Genomic DNA, 19,063 nt, shown 5'->3' with positions numbered 1-19,063 from the left:
TGCAGACAAAGAGGACAGCTACAAGTACCTGGGCATCCCACAGGCAAATGGAAACAATGAAGACACTGCTGGGCAAGCAGCAACCACCAATTACCTGCAGAGGGTCAGGCAAGTCCTGAGGAGTCAAGAACCAGATCCAGGCTATCAACACCTACGCCCTGCCCGTGATCAGGTACCGGGCTGGGATAGTAAGCTGGCCAAAGCAGGAGATAGAAGCCACTGACATCAAGACAAGAAAGCTCCTGACCATGCATGGAAGGTTTCAACCCAAGTCCAGCACCCTGAGGCTGTACGCTAAGCAGAAGGAAGGAGGCCAAGGACTGGTGAGTGTCAGCACCACAGTCCAGGATGAGACAATGTACATCCACGAAAACCCTAATAACGATTAGAGGGGTTGTTGACTCCTTCTTGATGTGCGTAAAACAAGGCTGTTTTCTTTTAGGGTTTCTGTTTTTCTGTCTATTGAGCGTTTCTGCTAATGCTCCCCTGTTGTAAAAGAGATGCTAAAAGAAGAAAACTCTTTCCCACACAATACCTCTTCCGAGGGTGTTTTAATAAAATTATTTAGGCCTGATTTCTGAATACGGGCACGGCACTTTTTTCACTAAGGGTTATTTTTACACATACGAGGTGACCAGCCTGTAGGTTACAAGCAGATAGAAACTTCTTCTTTTCATTACAAGCGCTGGTGTAGCTTGCCTCCACCCCGCACTATATAAATGCATTCCATTACTAGTCGGATAATCTTAAAGGTTTTTATGTTATTGCGTCTGTAATAAGATTAAAATAAGAAAGCAAAATTAAACCGCTGTTGGAAAAAATAAATAGCTCTTTACCGAGAAAATGGTTATCACGATCATTGTCATAATACTGGAACATTTGAACAGAATTCAAACTATGAGTTTTTTTCTGTGGAAAAACTAACTGCCGCGATCATTCTGTCTCTTGTGAGTACAAGAAAATAATTATTATAATATTATGTGTTAAATTTGTTTAGATCAGAGGAATAAGGAAGGATTTGTCTGTGTGTTTCATTTTGGCTTAGCTGTAGGCCTGAGAGTGTGCAATTGTTTAGAGGGAAAGGAATTTATTGACACTGGAGGTCTGCTGTCATAACAGGAGACAGGAAGCTACAGTTGGGGTTGCTGATGCTGATGCTTGTACCTTTAATAAAAACAAATTAATTGTTATAATTTAGAAGTAGGTTTGCAGGAGACTCGCCACCTTATCTGTAAATGTAAGACAACAAGAGGCCAATGGCCCAGTGGATGCAGAGTGGCGGCCTCAGTGTTTGTAATATGTTAACTCTGTTTTCTATGTTGTCTAAAGTAATTTGAGGAGATTACTTTTATGACCGGCAGGAAGTCACATACACAGAGACACACACACTGCTTTGACTGTTACGACGCACCCACACCTACATGCACACTCAGTCACGTGCACTCACATAGACATATGGGTACGCGCACACACAGGCACTCACGTGCTCGTGCATACACACACAAACACAGAGTTTGCAACACACCATGGGGGTTTTATGATGGGGTCACTTCTATAAAGCTGACTGTAACAAACAAAGGAGTGAAGATCTGCAGAGGGACACCGGCCTGGCACGTCTTCCAATCTATCATCACTAAATTCTAAAGTTTCATTCACAGCCAGACAGGAAGCTTCAGTTCTTCTTTTGTTTTTGTCGCCACACATTCAGCTAATTTGCATACTCTCTCCTCTCAGAAGAAGTTGCCTTGACAAGAGAAATGCATCGTCGGGTCTGCCATGATATGTTTACAATAAGACTTATGGTCCCGAACCTCTGCGTACAGCGTCTGCAAATCGGGGCTTTCATCTTTACGCAGGACTGTAAGCTTTCATCTGTGAGGCGTGAGCGGTGTTTGTTTTTAACATAGTTCACGGTGGAGAATAGCTGCTGACATAATGTGGATCCGAAGATCCATAATTGGGTTGAAAGTCTCGATAAATGCAGGCGTGTCTGCAGGTACACCGGCTTCCGCGAGTGTGACGCTTATTTTGAGCGATGAAAAATAATAAGATATAATTTTATTTTTATATTTCAATATCACAATAATCTTCCAATTTAGAACTACAAGTTAAAAAAAGAACTAAACACAAATAAAATACACTTCAGCTAAATACTTCTAATTTATTTCCCCAAACCACCCAGAGCCGCAGTATAAGGACAAAAGAGCCAGTCACTCCACCCCGCCGGCCTCCCTTCTCTGCCCACCCTTTGGAAGTTATCCAGTTACCTACATAAGCAGCTCTGTTCCAGCTCAGTCAGTGAAATCTGTCCGTGGATATTGGTGTGTGCAGAATGTGAGTGGAAAGAAGAGCAGACAGCAGCAGGAAGTATTTTATCTGTAACTCTGTTTTTATGTCAAACGTCTCTGAAAGTGTTTAAAGTGAAATATCTGGTCTCATTATCATTAAAAATAATGTTATTATTTTACCAGATGATGTTATTGTCTAAATGTTTATTATTATTATTTATTAATTATTATATTTTGCTGTCAGCTTGGAGGAACCTTGTGTTTCTTTCATCAGTCTCTGCATTTCTGACGAGAAGCTTCTTCAGCAGAAAAGCAGAATGAAAAACACTGATTTACTCCACCAGAACTAGTTCTTATCACAAAATTATTACAACGCTTGATTCCTCTGCACACTTCATTCACAACACAACACAACACAACACACTGCTCCTCTGCAGCTTGAGGTGACTGAGGTATTTTTGACTGCGAGGAGTCAGATTCAATATGATTCTGCAGGTCATGTATATATTGCAGGTAGTCAGAGCCCAGAAATGAACATCAAACTAAACAGTTCGATGTTTAGTGACACATGAGGTCAGGCTGTAGATTTTCCTTCTTCTAGCTGTACTGACTGACCTTTGACCTCATGTGTTGATGACTCTTCACCTCTGTCTCCTCTCACAGGGAGAAGATGATCTGCAGGATCCTGCTGCTCATCATCTTCACCTCATGTGTCTCTGGTTAGTTTACAGCTTCACTTTATGAACTCCAAATAAAGCTCAACAACAGATTTGTTCCAGTTCTCAGTGTGTCTGCTCCTCTCTTTCCCTCTCTGTCTCCTCAACAGGATCATTTGTAGTCAATGTGACACAGACCTGCTATCAGGCAGAGGAGAACCACAACATCACACTGGAGTGGACGTTCACCACCAAACCTGACAGATCCTGGATCTACATTTTCATCATCTGTTACCTGATAAATGCTCATAAAGATTCAGTCCTGTATCAGGTTCATGAAGGTGTTGAGGTGTCAGAATCTCAGGATGAAAAGTTTTCAGGACGAGTCCAGAGTGACAAAGACGCCCTCAGAGAAGGACGAATCAGACTTCAACTGTTTAGACTCAGGACTGATGACTTGGGTCTGTACCTGTGTGAGGTCAACACTGATTATGATTTAAGATCTGACAGATGTCGACTAAACGTCAGTGGTGAGTTGATTCAGTGAAAGTTTTATGACATGTTCAGTTCACAAACTTATTTTGGATAAGTTGAAACCTGTAAGGAAATTATAATTTTTTTATTAGTGATATTTAGTAAATGAATGTGAGAGACTCAGATGTGTTTGTGTCTCTGCAGCAGTGAGGGATTGTCCTGAACCTGAGAGAAAACCTGAGACATAAAACACAGAGAGACGAGGAAGGATCGCCCGTAAACGCATTAACAAGCTAACTGCGCTAACACGTTAACGCTGTCCAGCCCCACACACTGGGCGATCCGTCATTTTAATGAGATTATAACTGACAGCACTAATTATCATGATTATTATTATTATTTCTAAAGTTGAGTGTATTTATATAGAAGAAGGGGTTAACAAGCTTAAAGGTTGAGGTGAGCAGTAAAAAAAGGGTTAAACACACAGTATCGCTCTCTAACTGCTCCTCTTCCTGGAGTGAAGCACAGCCTGATAACCCTCCCTCTTCTTCCTGCTCTTAAACACAGCACCTCCTCTCTGTCCACGTGTTTCCTCGTTCCCTCCCCTTCAGATCTGCACTTTGAAGATGGGTGTAACCAACATGTGGTGACGTGTAAGAGCTGACAGGCTCCATTCACTGCAGAAACATGTTGTTGAGATCAGAGCTCAGACTAGTTTCAGTTATAAGGAAGTGAAACTCACACAGTCACTGACACTGAGAGGAGAAATGGCGCAGAAAGGAGTTCAGCTGGACCGAGAAACCTTCTCTTGTTCCATCTGTTTGGATCTACTGAAGGATCCGGTGACTACAGCCTGTGGACACAGCTACTGCAGGAACTGTATTAAAAGTTTCTGGGATGAAGAGGACAGGAAGGGAATCCACAGCTGCCCTCAGTGCAGGAAGACTTTCATACCGAGGCCTGTCCTGGAGAAAAACACCATGTTAGCAGCTTTAGTGGAGCAGCTGAAGAAGACTGGACTCCAAGCTGCTCCAGCTGATCACTGCTATGCTGGACCTGAAGATGTGGCCTGTGATGTCTGCACTGGGAGGAAGCTGAAAGCCATCAAGTCCTGTTTATTCTGTCTGGCCTCTTACTGTGAGAAACACCTCCAACCTCACTATGAATCTCAAGCTTTTAAAAAGCATACGCTGGTTAAAACTTCTGTGAAGCTCCAGGAGAACATCTGCTCTCGTCATGATGAGGTGATGAAGATTTTCTGTCGTACTGATCAGCAGAATATCTGTTATCTCTGCACGATGGATGAACATAAAGGCCATGAAACAGTCCCAGCTGCAGCAGAAAGGACTGAGAAGCAGAAGGAGCTCGAGGTGAGACGACTAAACATCCAGCAGAGAATCCAGGAGCGAGAGAAAGATGTGAAGCTGCTTCAACAGGAGGTGGAGGCCATCAATGGCTCTGCTGATAAAACACTGGAGGACAGTGAGAAGATGTTCACTGAGCTGATCCGTCTCATCCAGAAAAGAAGCTCTGATGTGAAGCAGCAGGTCAGATCCCAGCAGGAAACTGAAGTGAGTCGAGTCAAAGAGCTTCAGGAGAAGCTGGAGCAGGAGATCGCTGAGCTGAAGAGGAAAGACGGCGAGCTGGAGCAGCTCTCACACACAGAGGATCACAACCAGTTTCTACACAACTACCCCTCACTGTCAGCACTCAGTGAGTCTACACACTCATCCAGCATCAATATTCGTCCTCTGAGCTACTTTGAGGATGTGACAGCAGCTGTGTCAGAGACCAGAGATAAACTACAGGACATTCTGAGAGAGGAATGGACAAACATCTCACTGACAGTGACTGAAGTGGATGTTTTACTGTCACCACCAGAGCCAAAGACCAGAGCTGGATTCTTAAAATATTCACATGAAATCACACTGGATCCAAACACAGCACACAGACGTCTGTTATTATCTGAGGGGAACAGAAAAGTAACAAGAACAGAACAACAAAAGTCTTATTCTGATCATCCAGACAGATTCACTGAATGGTCTCAGGTCCTGAGTAGAGAGAGTCTGACTGGACGTTGTTACTGGGAGGTGGAGTGGAGAGGGAGAGCAGTTCGTGTAGCAGTCGCATACAAGAATATCAGCAGAGCAGGGGGGGGCTGTGTATTTGGAAACAATAACAAATCTTGGGCATTATATTGTGACATGAACAGTTATAAATTTATTCACAACAAAGTCCAAACTGTCCTCTCAGGTCCTCGGTCCTCCAGAGTAGGAGTGTACCTGGATCACAGAGCAGGTATTCTGTCTTTCTACAGCGTCTCTGAAACCATGACTCTCCTCCACAGAGTCCAGACCACATTCACTCAGCCGCTCTATGCTGGACTTTGGCTTTATGGAGATGGAGACACTGCAGAGTTGATTAAAGTCAAATAAAGAAGACAGGTTCATGTTGATCCCTGACCATTATATGTACTTGTGTAGTTTCTAAATGAGGCTTTACATTTTAGAAGCTGAGAAGTTCAGTGGTCCATTGATGTGTGAAAATAATATTGCACTGATTCAAACTGTACTTACATTTATATACCTTACATCAATATAAATCTGAATTTGTTCTTATGGCTGATAATCATGTGAGTTTAAATGATACTACTCTTCATATTCAGCATGTTTGAAATCTGTCATCAGTCTGGTTAGTGGTTTTATTCTGTAGTTGCTGTAGTGGGTTGTCAAATGCAACAATATATTGGAGCTGCAGTGATTCATCAGTTAGTCAATGATTAGAGAATTGATTGTTTTATCATTATTTTAGTCACATTTAAAGCTGGTTCCAGTTTCTGAAATGTGAAGATTGTTGATTTTCTTGATCATATATGACTGTAAACTTAATGTGTTTGAGGTTTGAACTTTTAAAATGTAACAAAAATGGAATCTTTGAAGTTTTTTTAGTTGTTCTTAATTGTATCTAGAGTGATGACATTTAATGTCATTTTTCAGATGCAGAGACACGTGAAGAAACCAAATCACACAATAATGAAGTGAACACATTTATAGTCAGTGTTCAAGATGATGGATAGAAATGAAAATCATGGAGCATTTATGCATTTTTACGTCTGTGTCACAGAAACTGTTCAGCTATTCTCTGTTTATTAGTCTATTTATCAGGAACCTCTGTTGATTTTATATGTAAAGGATTTTTCTTCTATCACTGAACCTTTTAAGGGTTTTCTCTTAGTAGTTTTGGGGAGTTTTTAATTAGATTTACAGCTTCAGAATAACTTTGTGATGTCAGATTAGAAAGTCTGTGTCCAACCCTGGTGTTTGATCAGATGTTTGATCCCTGCAGGGTTGGATTTTTTTCTATGAATGTTGAATTTGTTGTATTTGATTTGAGTTAGATTTTTACTGATGAATGATTCATTGTATAAAGTGGGTCTACCAACAGTTTATTTCTTTGTTATTGTGATTAAAATGTCAAACAAATATATTTTCCACTTTTTGTGTGACAGAGGCAGGAATTTCTCTGTCCTGCATGTGGAGAAATCTGCTGTTAAATCAGAACATTAACAGGTTTCAGGTTTTGTTCAAACACATATTACTGTGTATCATGTGTCAGCAGGCATGTGTTAACAGGGACTATAAGACACTTTAGTGGCTTTAATGCATATTTATATGTTTAACACAGTCAGGTGCACAGGTTCTTTAGACTAAAATGAGGGAGGAGATGTGCTTCCAAGATTTATTATCCAGACAGGGAAAGCAACTTCACATTCAACCATACAGGGAAGAGGAGTTCAGGACTGAGGCTTACCAGCAGGTGAGAATGGTCGACACAAGGGGAAGGCGGATCCATCAAATAAATAAATAAGTAAAAATAGATCAACAGTAACACTGTTTCGTCTTCCGTGGACTCTGTATCTCCTGAATCAGATAACTCCGCTACTGTGTGTTTGAAATCTAAAGACATTATTCAGAGTGACACCTCGGTGTCAAGTTGAAACTGTCTTTGGCACCATTAACCTAGTTTGCCCAGTGACTGTTACTGCTCCTGAGCTCCGCTCTGCACTTCCAGTTCCTGTTCCCAGGGCAGCTCGGGCCAAGCTTTCCCTTGCACCCTTACAGTGCTAACAGAGACACTGACTCCTGCACCCGTTTCAGTTCCCTGGGTGGGAGCAGCAGAGGTCCAGCTAGCTCCTGCGCCTGCACGGGCTCCCAGGGTATAGGCAGGAACAACCCAGCTCGTCCCTGCGCCCGTATCTGTTCCTCAGGTGGGGATGGCTGGTGTTCGGCCAGACCCAGTACCCATCCCTGTTCCCCAGAGGAGAGCAGCTAAGAGTCAGTTACCTGATTAGTTGCAAGTTCAACAACCATCATCACAACCACCACTACAACTTTTGTTTCAGCCATTAGCTCATATATCAGCTCAGTTTCCTGTTTTATCACCAGCTCAGCCTCTACTTCAGTTTCTAGTTCAGTTTCTAGCTCTATTACTTGTTCAGGCTTTAGCTCTGTTTCCAGGTCCCTCTCTAGCCCAGCCCTGTTCACTTGCTGCCATCCTCTGCTGAAAGCTCTGGTGAGCCAGTTCATCCACCACCTGCTCCACCATCAGCTCCATCGCCTGCGGCTGCCACGTTGCCATCTGGTCCAGTCTCGTCGGCTGTGGTTACCACACCATCGTCTGGTTCTGCACCCACCAAGCCTCCACCAGTACGCCCGGTGCCCGAGAATCATCGCCCACTTCCAGAAAACAACATGGATGTGCAGTTTTTCACTAAAACATGTTTTTATCTCAGATGTAAATTTATCCAGTGAATCGTTAAAGTGTGAAAAATTAGCTTGTTTGTCTTTGTGACATAAACACTCAGTGTTCACAACACTCATGTGTGGAAATGTGCTGATAATGTGTGTTGGGAGCTGATAACAAGTTAAGACAGCCAGCAAATGTGTGCCCTCGATAGTTGTTCTTTTAACAATGCTGGTTAATTCTGTCGTGTTCATGTTGATTCTTAGTAGCAGTGTGTGGTCAGTGTGGTTTGTGCTCGGCTGCAGGGGAGGAGTGCAGCAGTGGGTTCAGGGTGTGGTGTCAGGGGATACTGGTTGTTACAACCAGCAAGCATCATCTAAACACACCTTCCCTCCTTTAAACAGCGAAACAAATGAGATTCATGGTACGATCCAGAGGATTTCTGAAACAGGTTTCCAGCCTTACATTTCCAGTTTGAATTAGCGACACATTAGTGAATGCTCTTTATCAGCTTCCAGGCTCAAGCTGAATAAAGTGCACTTTGTTCTGCGTAACGCAAATGATGATGTGGTGCACAATTCCCTGGATCACAGCAAGTCTGTTGCACAAGAGGAGAAACTGCTGATGTGGGAAGCATAAAACAGGCGCGCACTGCTGAGTGTTTTTGTGTGATGGGGATGAAATAAGATGTGTTAACACTCACAGTCTGACCACTTGTGTCTCATAGCGATCGTGGAAAACACATGACATAAATGATATCATGACCCTGCTCACTTGGTGGGTTTGGGCAGTGTGAATAACCCTCTCAAAGCTGCAGGGGAATAAGCAGGTGTAATGTTGTCACTACTGGAGGTGAAACATTGTCATTGTTTAAAGAGGGAGGATACTTACACACTTCATAAACCAGCAAGAAGACTTTTTCCCAGAAACAGAGTTTTGATTGGTGGAATCGACAAACAGTTTGAGGCTGATTTGGCTGATATGGGTGAATATTGTGCAGATAATGATAATGTGAGACACTTACTGACATGTACAGATGGATTTTCTAAGTATGCATGCAGGTGTCTTCAAACCAAGACAGCAGCATCTGTTGCATCTGCTTTTGAGGATGAGTGAGGGACGTGTACCTGTTAAACTTCCAACAGATGAAGGCGAGGAGTTTAATAATAAACATTTGCATCAGCTGATGGTTCAGTTTAACATCACACATTTCTCTGCATGAAGCCAGATTGAACCAAGTGTTGTGGAGCATTTTAACAAAAGCTTTAAGGACCGTATGTGAAAATACTTCACATCTGTTAACTTATGAAGACATGTAAACGTGGTCCAGGACCTTGTGCTGTCAAGGCCAAGTGCTGCAGAGAGGGGGTTTCTCCAGGTGTGAGGTGGAGTGAGGAGAAGAACAACATGTCTAACCTTTCCTTTCCTTTTTCAGAGCAGAGGTGCAGACAGGAGGGCAGGCGGGTGAGTTTTCAGACTTACTCCGGGAAGCTGAGAGGAAGAGCAGCAGCAGCGAGCAGGTAAGTTTCCAGCAGGCAGTGAACAGACAAAGAGGACCAGCATCATCTAAGCATCATGAGCTTAACTGCAAATTCATCTCTGCTACACTTGATGTAACCAAACTGAGCATGAAGCCACAGCCACTGTGCAGCAGTCACACACTGTTCTGTTAAGTCCATCACAGTGCAGCAAACTAACCTGTTTTTCCTGCACTAACCTGCAACTTTCAAATAAACCAGTGAGTCTGAAAGGAACTTTTAAAGAACACCGATCACATGACCTGTTTAATTTTGCCTCATTTATTTTCTGGTGAGAAACGCCCCCTGTTGGCTAATGCTCAACTTATCTGTGAGCTCTGATGAAATGAAAATCTGTTACACTGATATTTAGTTTTTATCTTGCAGGTCAGTGAGTGAAATGCACCGGGTAAAATCAACAGGAAAAACTTCACATGTTCTTCCAGGTTCGTAGAGAGGAGCTCATGGTTCGTAGAGACAGCTGCCAGAGACGGAGAAACGCAAGGACGGGTACAGATAAACTCAGCCTGCAAACATCTAAACATGTTACTGGAGTAACAAAACAACACACTTCACTCTGATATCAACAGACAATTTTACATCTTGTAGCTGAAAGTGTGCACAGAACAATGATCATGATTTGGATCATAGACGACCATTAACTCTTCATGTGCTGGTGAGCTGCACTGAAACTGTGGCTGCAAACTCTGCCAAGTGTCAAGTGTCTGTTATTGTCATTACCATGTGCAGTCGTACAGTACAGAGTGAAATGACAGCTTTCCTCTGAGACCCTGGTGCTACATATGACATATAATAGAAAAACACGGGACTACATAAAGTGCAATGTGCCAAAAAACTGCTAAGAAAACAAGACAAGACAGTGCAACACTAGACAGAACAGGGCGACACAGACACAAGACAGTGCAATGGATGTGTGTGTGTGTGTGTGTGTGTGTGTGTGTGTGTGTGTGTGTGTGTGTGTGTGTGTGTGTGTGTGTGTGTGTGTGTGTGTCCAGTCACTGAGTGTTCAGGAGTCTGACGGCTTGGGGGAAGAAACTGTTCCATAGTGTGGCAGTGAGGGCCCGAATGCTCCGGTACCTCTTTCCAGAAGGCAGCAGGGTGAAAAGTGTGTGTGAGGTCCTCCATAGTGCTGGTGGCGTTGCAGATGGAGCGGGTGCTGAAAGTGTCCTTGGTGGAGGGAAGAGAGGCTCCAGTGATCTTCTCAGCTGCTCTCACTATCCATTGTAGGGTATTGCAATCCGATATGGTGCAGTTACCACACCAGGCAGTGATGCAGCTGCTCAGGATGCTCTCGACAGTCCCTCTGTAGAAGGTGGTGAGAATGGATGATGGCAGATGGGCTTTCCTCTGCTTCTGCAGGAAGTAGACACGCTGCTGGGCTTTTTGGTTATGGAGCTGTTGTTGAGGGACCAGGAGAGGTTCTCCACCAGGTAGAGACCAAGGAATCTGGTGCTCTTGACAACCTCCACAGAGGATCTATTGATGTTAAGTGGGCAGTGATCTCTCCGTGTTCTCCTGAAATCAACAATCATCTCTTTTGTTTTGTCCACATTCAGAGACAGGTTGTCAGCTCTGAGATGAGTTTGAATCCCTGTGATCTTGACCTCAAGTTCAGAGTCAACGTTTCTGAGATCACCTGTGATTTTCACATTTACCAGAAGTGCAGCTGCTGAGAGGCTGAGGGGTAGCCGCCAAAATGTTTTAGAAGATGAGAAAGTTCATGTGAGACAAGATTCAGCTCTGCTAATGTTTTTATACTTTTAATTAAAACATATAAATGTGTGTGAAAAGGTTCTTCCTCAAATCAAATTTTATCATCACAGGGAGAAGATGATCTGCAGGATCCTGCTGCTCATCATCCTCACCTCATGTGTCTCTGGTTAGTTTACAGCTTCACTTTATGAACTCCAAATAAAGCTCAACAACAGATTTGTTGCAGTTCTCAGTGTGTCTGCTCCTCTCTTTCCCTCTCTGTCTCCTCAACAGGATCATTTGTAGTCAATGTGACACAGACCTGCTATCAGGCAGAGGAGAACCACAACATCACACTGGAGTGGACGTTCACCACCAAACCTGACACATTTATCCTCCTGAGAAGCAGCATTTATGTCCTCTGTAATGGACATTTGTTTTAAGTCTATATCTTTTGCCCCTTTTTAGCTAAGTCCTCATGTACTAAATAGAGGATGTCCTGGGATTTCTATTGATACCTTGTGTGTTTAGGCCTCTTTTATATTCAAACAGAAAGGAAATAATAAAAAAAGTTCATTTTTTCTCAGACTCAGTTTGACAAAAAGGCTGAAGCCATAATCAGTGTTCATCTGACACAGGTCCAGTCCTGAGTTATCAGTCCTGAGTCTGAACAGTTGAAGTCTGAGTCGTCCTTCCTGAGACTCTGACACCTGAACGCCTTCATGAACATGACAGGTGTTGAGGTGAATACGTTGTGTTAAATGAAACCAGATTTCTGCCAAACAAATTGTCGTGGACATAATACAGGACAGAGATTGTTTGATCTGTTATCTCTCCACAGAAGATAAAAATATAATTCCAGGATCTGTCAGGTTTGGTTGAGCGCCCACTCCAGTGTGATGTGTGTCATGTTTTAGTCTCTAACACAGGCAGGCCCAACAGAACAGGGGAAACAGTGGATTTAAACACCTGTTGTTGAAAACTCAAAACAGATTTTGGCACAAAATGGAGAATCCACTGTGTGATCATGTAGTTCAAAGTTCAGGCTGGAACTGAAACAACAACAAAAGTGAAGAATCAGGAACAAACACACACAAACACACAGACAGTGAGCACACAATAAGTAAGAAAAATCAAGTTACAGAAATAATAAAAAGACTCATTTACACCAAAGAGTGGGGCTGTTACTGAGATGGTGAGCTCAGGTCGAGTGAAAGAAAACTGCGTCTGAGCCAATGACCTGAGATTGGACACTGAATTATTATTAATATTAATAAATTTTCCAGTTTACCTACATTAACATTTCTAAGTGTGCCAAAGAGACACATAAACATGAGCTCATATTAGTTCCTATTACAGAGGATCATATTTTTTGTTTCAAGGTCAACACACACAAACATAATTATTGTTATTTTTTACTCCTGTTTTACTGATGTCTTCAAACATTACTCATGAAACCAAACCCAATAATATCTGTGTGTTTCTTCGAAGTTGCTGAAAACTGAAGCTGTAGTGAAAACAAACAGAAGAACAAACTCGCTGATGTAACCTGACCTCAGGCAGCCGGGCGTGACGGCTGTGTTTGCATATGAAACTACACTCGGTTCTTTGTCCTGTAAGGGCTGATGAAAAAAGTACAGAGTGACAGAAGGACACACGGCAGATGTATGTATTTTATCTTTCATTTATTTTTACTGTAATTCTGTGTCTTCTGTCCTGCTACCAATTAATTATTAGCCAGTCAGCTATCTGGTGAACGTGGTTAAATATTTCAGTCAGTGCACATCATCATGTGAAGCTAAGTCCAAATCAGCTGATTATATGGGATAATGTTGTCCTCTGAAAGGGGCTCGTGACCACAAAACCTTTGAGAACCTTTTTACTGGACTGAGGAGACTGAAGGTTTCCCACTGCAGGCAGAACAGACTCTGTTGGAAGGACTAAAGGTGAGACATGAACCATGAATTTGGTGTTTTGTGTTTTCAGACAATCAGATGATGGTTTTATGTGCTTTGACAAAACTGTTAATGCCTCTGGGTGATGAGCTCTGTGTAGTTTATCATGTTTTTGATTCAGGTGGCTGGATCATTTCTGACTTTGTCAGGACGCAGAGCCCTACAGTTCTTAACATAATTATTATTCAATTAAAATGTTTTACGCCATTTAGTAACTGCATAATTTATGTTTAGTTGTTCAAACCCTTTACTTGATGGATGAAATTCAGTAGCCAGGGGCAGGAAATTCAGCAAAACATCAGAACACGGGAGTGTTTAACCAGTTTAACCAGTCTAACAGTGTAGGCGTGTCATCAGTACAGTGAGCACCTGTATTCAAAACAATAACAGATAAGAGAAAAACAAGGAAGTGAGCTACAGAATAGTTTACTTAAATACAGACTCAAACTCCTGAAGCATAAAGTGGTGAAAGTAAGACAAAACCTTAATAGAGAAAGAACAGAATCAGATCTTCTCCCGGTGCAGACAGCAAACAGCTGCAGACAGACAGTGTTCAGGAAGATGATGAAAAAGTGAATCTTTGATCTGATTTATATCATGTAAGTTTTTTATGCTTTTTTAAAATTTGTTTTCTATGTAATCTCCTCTTTAAAAAGTTTAATCATCACAATGATTGTTTGTTGACTCTTTCAGATTTCAGATTTTTGTTGACAAACAATGAAACCTTAATTATAATATAATATAATATAATATAATATAATATAATATAATATAATATAATATAATATAATATAATATAATATAATATAATATAATATAATATAATATAATATAAAACTATTATTATAATTAAACAGGTATTTGATAGCGATACCTTATTGCTATCAAATATCTCAATAAACAGAAAAAAATAAAATCTGTGTTTTATTCTCACTTTTCTCTCCCATCAGGTGACTGCAGGTTTTTACCAACATGGAAAGGTATCACACATAAAACCTCACATTATCGTCACTGCTAAAAGAACAAATACAGAAATGATTTCATACCTGCAGTAACTCTCTACAAAAAAACTGCTCTCTGTTTTGTTCATTCAATTTAACCCTGCAAGGTTTTTCCAGCGTATGTTCCACCTGGAGATTAAAAAAGTGTATATATATAACCCTGCCTTATTCTTTTCCTCACTCCTCAGACCAGACTCTCCTGAGCCTGAGACCAGACTCAGCTCTGTAACAATGAGGGAGAGAAGCTCTCCAGAGAAAGACCGTCCTGACTTTAAAAGAAGGGAACTGACTCCTGATGAGAGGTAAGACTTAACAAAATGTTAAACGTATCTTAACTCCATGAGTAAACAGTGAGAAGGTTTGGTTTAGTCATTTATTGATTTATTGATTTATTGATTTATTTTTAACTTTGTTCACAAAAAGAAGAAAAGACAGTTGGATAAACAAACAGACTAAAGAGAACATTGTGAAGAGCATCAAACTTTTTAGCCTTACTGTAATATTATCACTGTGACTAGCTCCAAGTTTATCCTACTTTTTGTGTCAGAAGGCTAAAAATGTAATTTCTCTGTTCACCAGGATCACTGAGACACCAGATGCGCTTGAACCTGAACCTGGACCCAGCTGTGTGTCTTTGAAGAGTGATCGGTCAAAATATTTCATCTTTAACTTTAAAGGAAGAAAGTCTGCTGCTGCTGAGGAGTAAGACATTTCACATTTACCTTACAGCTCTGTGGTACACCTGGCCTCAGTCCTGAGATTGAAGAGCTCCATAAGTGAGGCTGCTAACTTAAAAGAAAAATAAATCTATTTTAACAGCCCTGCATTCCCTGCACTGGGCATCACACTGATTATAATTTATGTGGTAATCAGCAGGAATGTGTCAGCAGTTAGTTTGACTCTTTTGACTCTGATGCAGTTGCCAGTTTTGCGTAGGAAGGTGAAATGATCTGCAGCTGTATGTGTGGTGCTGGATGCCACCATATGAGCTGATGGATTTCTCTAACTATTAAATGATTCTCATAATTCATAGTGACAAACCATCACCATGACAATCGTCAACAAAACTAATAAGGACAACAGCAAATCTTTTTTTTTAAACTTGATATTTACATTACATTCGATTGGGGTGGCTGTAGCTCAGGTGGCAGAGCAGGGCAGCCACTAATCAGAAGGTCGGTGGTTCGATCCCAGGCTGCCTCCTGGCTGCATGCCAAATATCCTTGGGCAAGATACTAACCCCATGTTTGACTACTGGTGGTGGTCAGAGGGCCCGGTGGTGCCAGTGTCTGGCAGCCTCGCTTCTGTCAGTGTGCCCCAGGGCAGCTGTGGCTACAATGTAGCTTGCTATTGCCAGTGTGTGAATGACTGAATGTAGTGTGAAGCGCTTTGGGGTCCTTAGGGACTGAGCGCCATACAAATGCAGGCCATTTACATTACATTTTTCACCAGTGGTTCCTTTTTATATGACCTCCATGAAATAACATGACAAAATGGGTCATGTAGTAAGATGATCATTTTGTTGTTCAGCATCTGGACACCACAGATGTAGCTGATTCAAAGTGTCATCTTACGATTTTTTAATTTGTGCATTTTAAGTTTTTTTACTCAGAAAAAAGCGTCAGCTGCTGTAAGATGCTCTTCCCTGGTGTTTGTATTTTTAAAAACGGTCAAATTTAAAATGAAACACTTCAACACATCAACACGAATCTGACTTTTTTAATGTGATGATGCAATGTGCAGGAAATATCCATAATATGGTCATTACAAGAACACTGGTACAGAACCATCACTGACCTGTTAGTTTTGGACTAGTGGAGTCTAATAAATAAGTCTATAAATTAACATAATAGGTTTGTTATAGCACAGTTGTGCTTGTTTTAATCAGGATGATCATCTAACAGTAGAAGAAGAAACCGTTGGCTTGTATTTATGTGGTAAATGGTTCTAATTTCTTCATGCAGATGAAAATTAGCCCAAGGCTATAATCTGGCATATTTAAATTTGTTAAAATGTTCATTAATATGTATTGCCCCTCTTTCTAAAAAAAATAAAAATAAATAATGATGTCTCCACAGAGCTGATCAGGAGAAACTGCAGCATCAAACTGATCTGGACTCAATATTTAAGGTTTGTACATGTACACCAACCTCTGTTTGTAATTGTTTTCATGTTGCACAGTACAATATTCGTCATAAAATTATGGCAAAATTCCAGAAATAATTCAACAATGAATTAATTTTTTACTTTATTTTTATTTATGAAACACTTTTCAAAGCAAAGCTTCAGCATAACTTTATAACACGACCTGAAAATAAGGCGCAAGTACCCTTTACTTATGTGGAATTTGCAGGAAACTACAGGGAACATAAGATGTAAGATGGGGAAATAACCGAGTACTTAGAATTATTTAATTTAATTTATGTTATTTTATTGTTTCCTGTAAAATGAACATAAGTAAGGGTATTTTTGTTAAATTGAAAACACACAGAAAACAAATCTGTGAAAAATTATTTTTACTATGAAGATCTGATTTTTGTGAATTCAGACTGTGTTGCTTATTTTCCAGATACTGGAGGGAAACATTATCATGTTTATGAAGGACAAGCTAAAGAAGATGCAGAATGATCTGAATCCAGATTATTCAGAGTGTCAGAGGGATGAAGAGGAGGTGTTGGACAGTGAGGAAGAGAAGCAGAGAAGGAGCAGCAGAGAGGCATTTCTCAAACTTGCAGTTAACTTCCTGAGAATAATGAAACAGGAGGAGCTGGCTGACTGTCTGCAGAGCAGTGAGAGGATTTCTCTTCATAAATTCAGTCTTTACAGGAATGAAATTGTCACATTTTCATAACACTCATGTTTCTGGTGCTTTCCTGTAGAAAATCCTGATCCACTTTGTGAGAATACTTTTAAATGTAACCTGAAGAAGAAGTTCCAGTGTGTCTCTGAGGGGATTGCTAAACCAGGAAACCAAACCACTCTAAATGAGATCTACACAGAGCTCTACATCACAGAGGGAGGGACCGGAGAGGTCAACACTGAACATGAGGTCAGACAGATTGAAATGTTTTCCTGGAAACCAAACAGACCAGAAACAACAATCAGGTGTGAAGACATCTTTAAAGCTTCTACTGGAAGAAATAAACCAATCAGAACAGTTCTGACCAAAGGAGTGGCTGGCATCGGGAAAACATTCCTGACACAAAAGTTCACTTTGGACTGGACTGAAGACAAGACCAACCAGGACATCCAGTTCATGTTTCCATTCCCATTCAGAGAGCTGAATTCACTGAAGGATAAAAAGTTCAGCTTAGTGGGACTTATTCATCACTTCTTCACTGAAATCAAAGAAGCAGGAATCTGTAACTTTAAAAAGTTCAAAGTTGTCTTCATCTTTGATGGTCTGGATGAGTGTCGACTTCCTCTGAACTTCCACATCACTGAGATCCTCACTGATGTTACAGAGTCCACATCAGTGGATGTGCTGCTGACAAACCTCATCAGGGGAAAGTTGCTTCCTTCTGCTCACATCTGGATAACCACACGACCTGCAGCAGCCAATCAGATCCCTGCAGACTATATAGACATGGTTACAGAGATCAGAGGGTTCACTGACCCAAAGAAGGAAGAGTACTTCAGGAAGAGACTCAGAGACAAGGAAGAGGCCAACACCATAATCTCTCACATCAAGACATCACGAAGCCTCCACATCATGTGTCACATCCCAATCTTCTGCTGGATCACTGCTGCAGTTCTAGAGAGTGTGTTAAAAACCAAACAGGCTGGAGGAAAGCTGCCCAAGACACTGACTGAGATGTACATGCACTTCCTGGTGGTTCAGACCAAACTGAAGAACATCAAGTATGATGGAGGAGCTGAGACAGATCCTCTCTGGAGTCCAGAGAGCAGGAAGATGATTGAAGCACTGGGGAAACTGGCGTTTCAGGAGCTGCAGAAAGGAAACCTGATCTTCTATGAATCAGACCTGACAGAGTGTGGCATTAATGTCAGAGAAGCCTCAGTGTACTCAGGAGTGTTCACACAGATCTTTAAAGAAGAGAGAGGGCTGTACCAAGAGAAAGTTTACTGTTTTGTCCATCTGAGCATTCAGGAGTTTTTAGCTGCTCTTCATGTGCATCTGACATTCACCAACTCTGGTATCAACCTGCTGGAGGAAGAAGAAACAGCCTCAGTGCAGACTGATGAGTCTTCAGTAAGACATTTCTACCAGAGTGCCGTGGACAAGGCCTTACGAAGTCCAAATGGACATCTGGACATGTTTCTCCGGTTCCTCCTTGGTCTTTCACTGCAGACCAATCAGAATCTCTTACAAGGCCTGCTCACACAAACAGGAAACAGCTCACAGATAAATCAGGAAACAGCTCAGTATGTTAAAAAAAAGATGAATGGCGCTCTCTCTCCTGAGAAAAGCATCAATCTGTTCCACTGTCTGAATGAATTGAATGATGACTCTGTAGTGAAGGAGGTCCAGCATCAACTGAGTTTAGGACAACTGTCTAAAGTTGATCTCTCTCCTGCTCAGTGGTCAGCTCTGGTCTTCGTCTTACTGTCATCAGAAACAGGTGTGGATGAGTTTGACTTGAGGAAATATTCAGCTTCAGAAGCGGCTCTTCTGCAGCTGCCGCCAGTGGTCAAAGCCTGTAAGACAGCCCAGTAAGTATCCAGTTTAATCCTGGCAAGAGATTGCTTTAAAGT

The 19,063-nt window shown here is 41.5% G+C and overlaps 3 protein-coding genes across 7 annotated transcripts in view; all 3 read left to right on the top strand.

Moving 5' to 3' along the window:
* The first annotated feature begins 2,884 nt into the window (after positions 1-2,884).
* LOC146674068 (programmed cell death 1 ligand 1-like) lies at positions 2,885-4,122 on the top strand. Of its 2 annotated transcripts, none has more exons than XM_085393725.1 (3): positions 2,885-3,007; positions 3,115-3,474; positions 3,986-4,122. In XM_085393725.1, exons 1-3 carry the CDS (start codon positions 2,959-2,961, stop codon positions 4,066-4,068), a joined length of 492 nt encoding a protein of 163 aa, XP_085249851.1. In that variant the 5' UTR covers positions 2,885-2,958; the 3' UTR covers positions 4,069-4,122. The 2 variants fall into 2 exon arrangements, with proteins under 2 accessions (XP_085249851.1, XP_085249859.1); XM_085393733.1 differs by having other exon boundaries at positions 3,623-4,078.
* A 42-nt stretch (positions 4,123-4,164) lies between these two features.
* Positions 4,165-6,900, top strand: LOC146674067 (tripartite motif-containing protein 16-like). Its single transcript, XM_085393487.1, has one exon. The coding sequence runs from the start codon at positions 4,186-4,188 to the stop codon at positions 5,851-5,853; it is 1,668 nt and encodes a 555-aa protein (XP_085249613.1). The 5' UTR covers positions 4,165-4,185; the 3' UTR covers positions 5,854-6,900.
* A 6,024-nt stretch (positions 6,901-12,924) lies between these two features.
* Positions 12,925-19,063, top strand: part of LOC146674054 (protein NLRC3-like) — a 176,731-nt gene continuing 170,592 nt past the window's right edge. For 2 of the 4 annotated variants that reach the window (XR_014908972.1, XM_085392568.1), the window contains exons 1-7: positions 13,082-13,337; positions 14,297-14,326; positions 14,536-14,649; positions 14,927-15,049; positions 16,426-16,477; positions 16,917-17,136; positions 17,227-19,021. Coding sequence is in view for 3 of the 4 variants with exons in the window: in XM_085392568.1 (XP_085248694.1) it covers positions 14,319-14,326; positions 14,536-14,649; positions 14,927-15,049; positions 16,426-16,477; positions 16,917-17,136; positions 17,227-19,021 (2,312 nt within the window). In the remaining variant the exon portion in view is untranslated. Of the gene's footprint in view, positions 13,057-13,081; positions 13,338-14,296; positions 14,327-14,535; positions 14,650-14,926; positions 15,050-16,425; positions 16,478-16,916; positions 17,137-17,226; positions 19,022-19,063 lie in introns of those variants that run through there. The other 2 variants (XM_085392565.1, XM_085392567.1) reach the window with 2 other exon arrangements.

The sequence above is a fragment of the Rhamphochromis longiceps genome, linkage group LG3 (assembly GCF_057381845.1).
Source record: "Rhamphochromis longiceps isolate RC_006_pf linkage group LG3, R_longiceps_female_GT1.1, whole genome shotgun sequence".
Classification (NCBI taxonomy): domain Eukaryota; kingdom Metazoa; phylum Chordata; class Actinopteri; order Cichliformes; family Cichlidae; genus Rhamphochromis; species Rhamphochromis longiceps.
Note: the sequence above shows the minus strand (reverse complement) of the source record. Positions and strands in the feature narration are given on the sequence as shown.

Coding starts and splice junctions, on each gene's coding strand:
- LOC146674067 (XM_085393487.1), top strand. CDS start 4,186: ATGGCGCAGAAAGGAGTTCAGCTGGACCGAGAAACCTTCTCTTGTTCC.
- LOC146674068 (XM_085393725.1), top strand. CDS start 2,959: ATGATCTGCAGGATCCTGCTGCTCATCATCTTCACCTCATGTGTCTCT. Junction 3,008..3,114: donor CTTCACCTCATGTGTCTCTG/GTTAGTTTACAG, acceptor TCTCCTCAACAG/GATCATTTGTAGTCAATGTG. Junction 3,475..3,985: donor ATGTCGACTAAACGTCAGTG/GTGAGTTGATTC, acceptor TCTTAAACACAG/CACCTCCTCTCTGTCCACGT.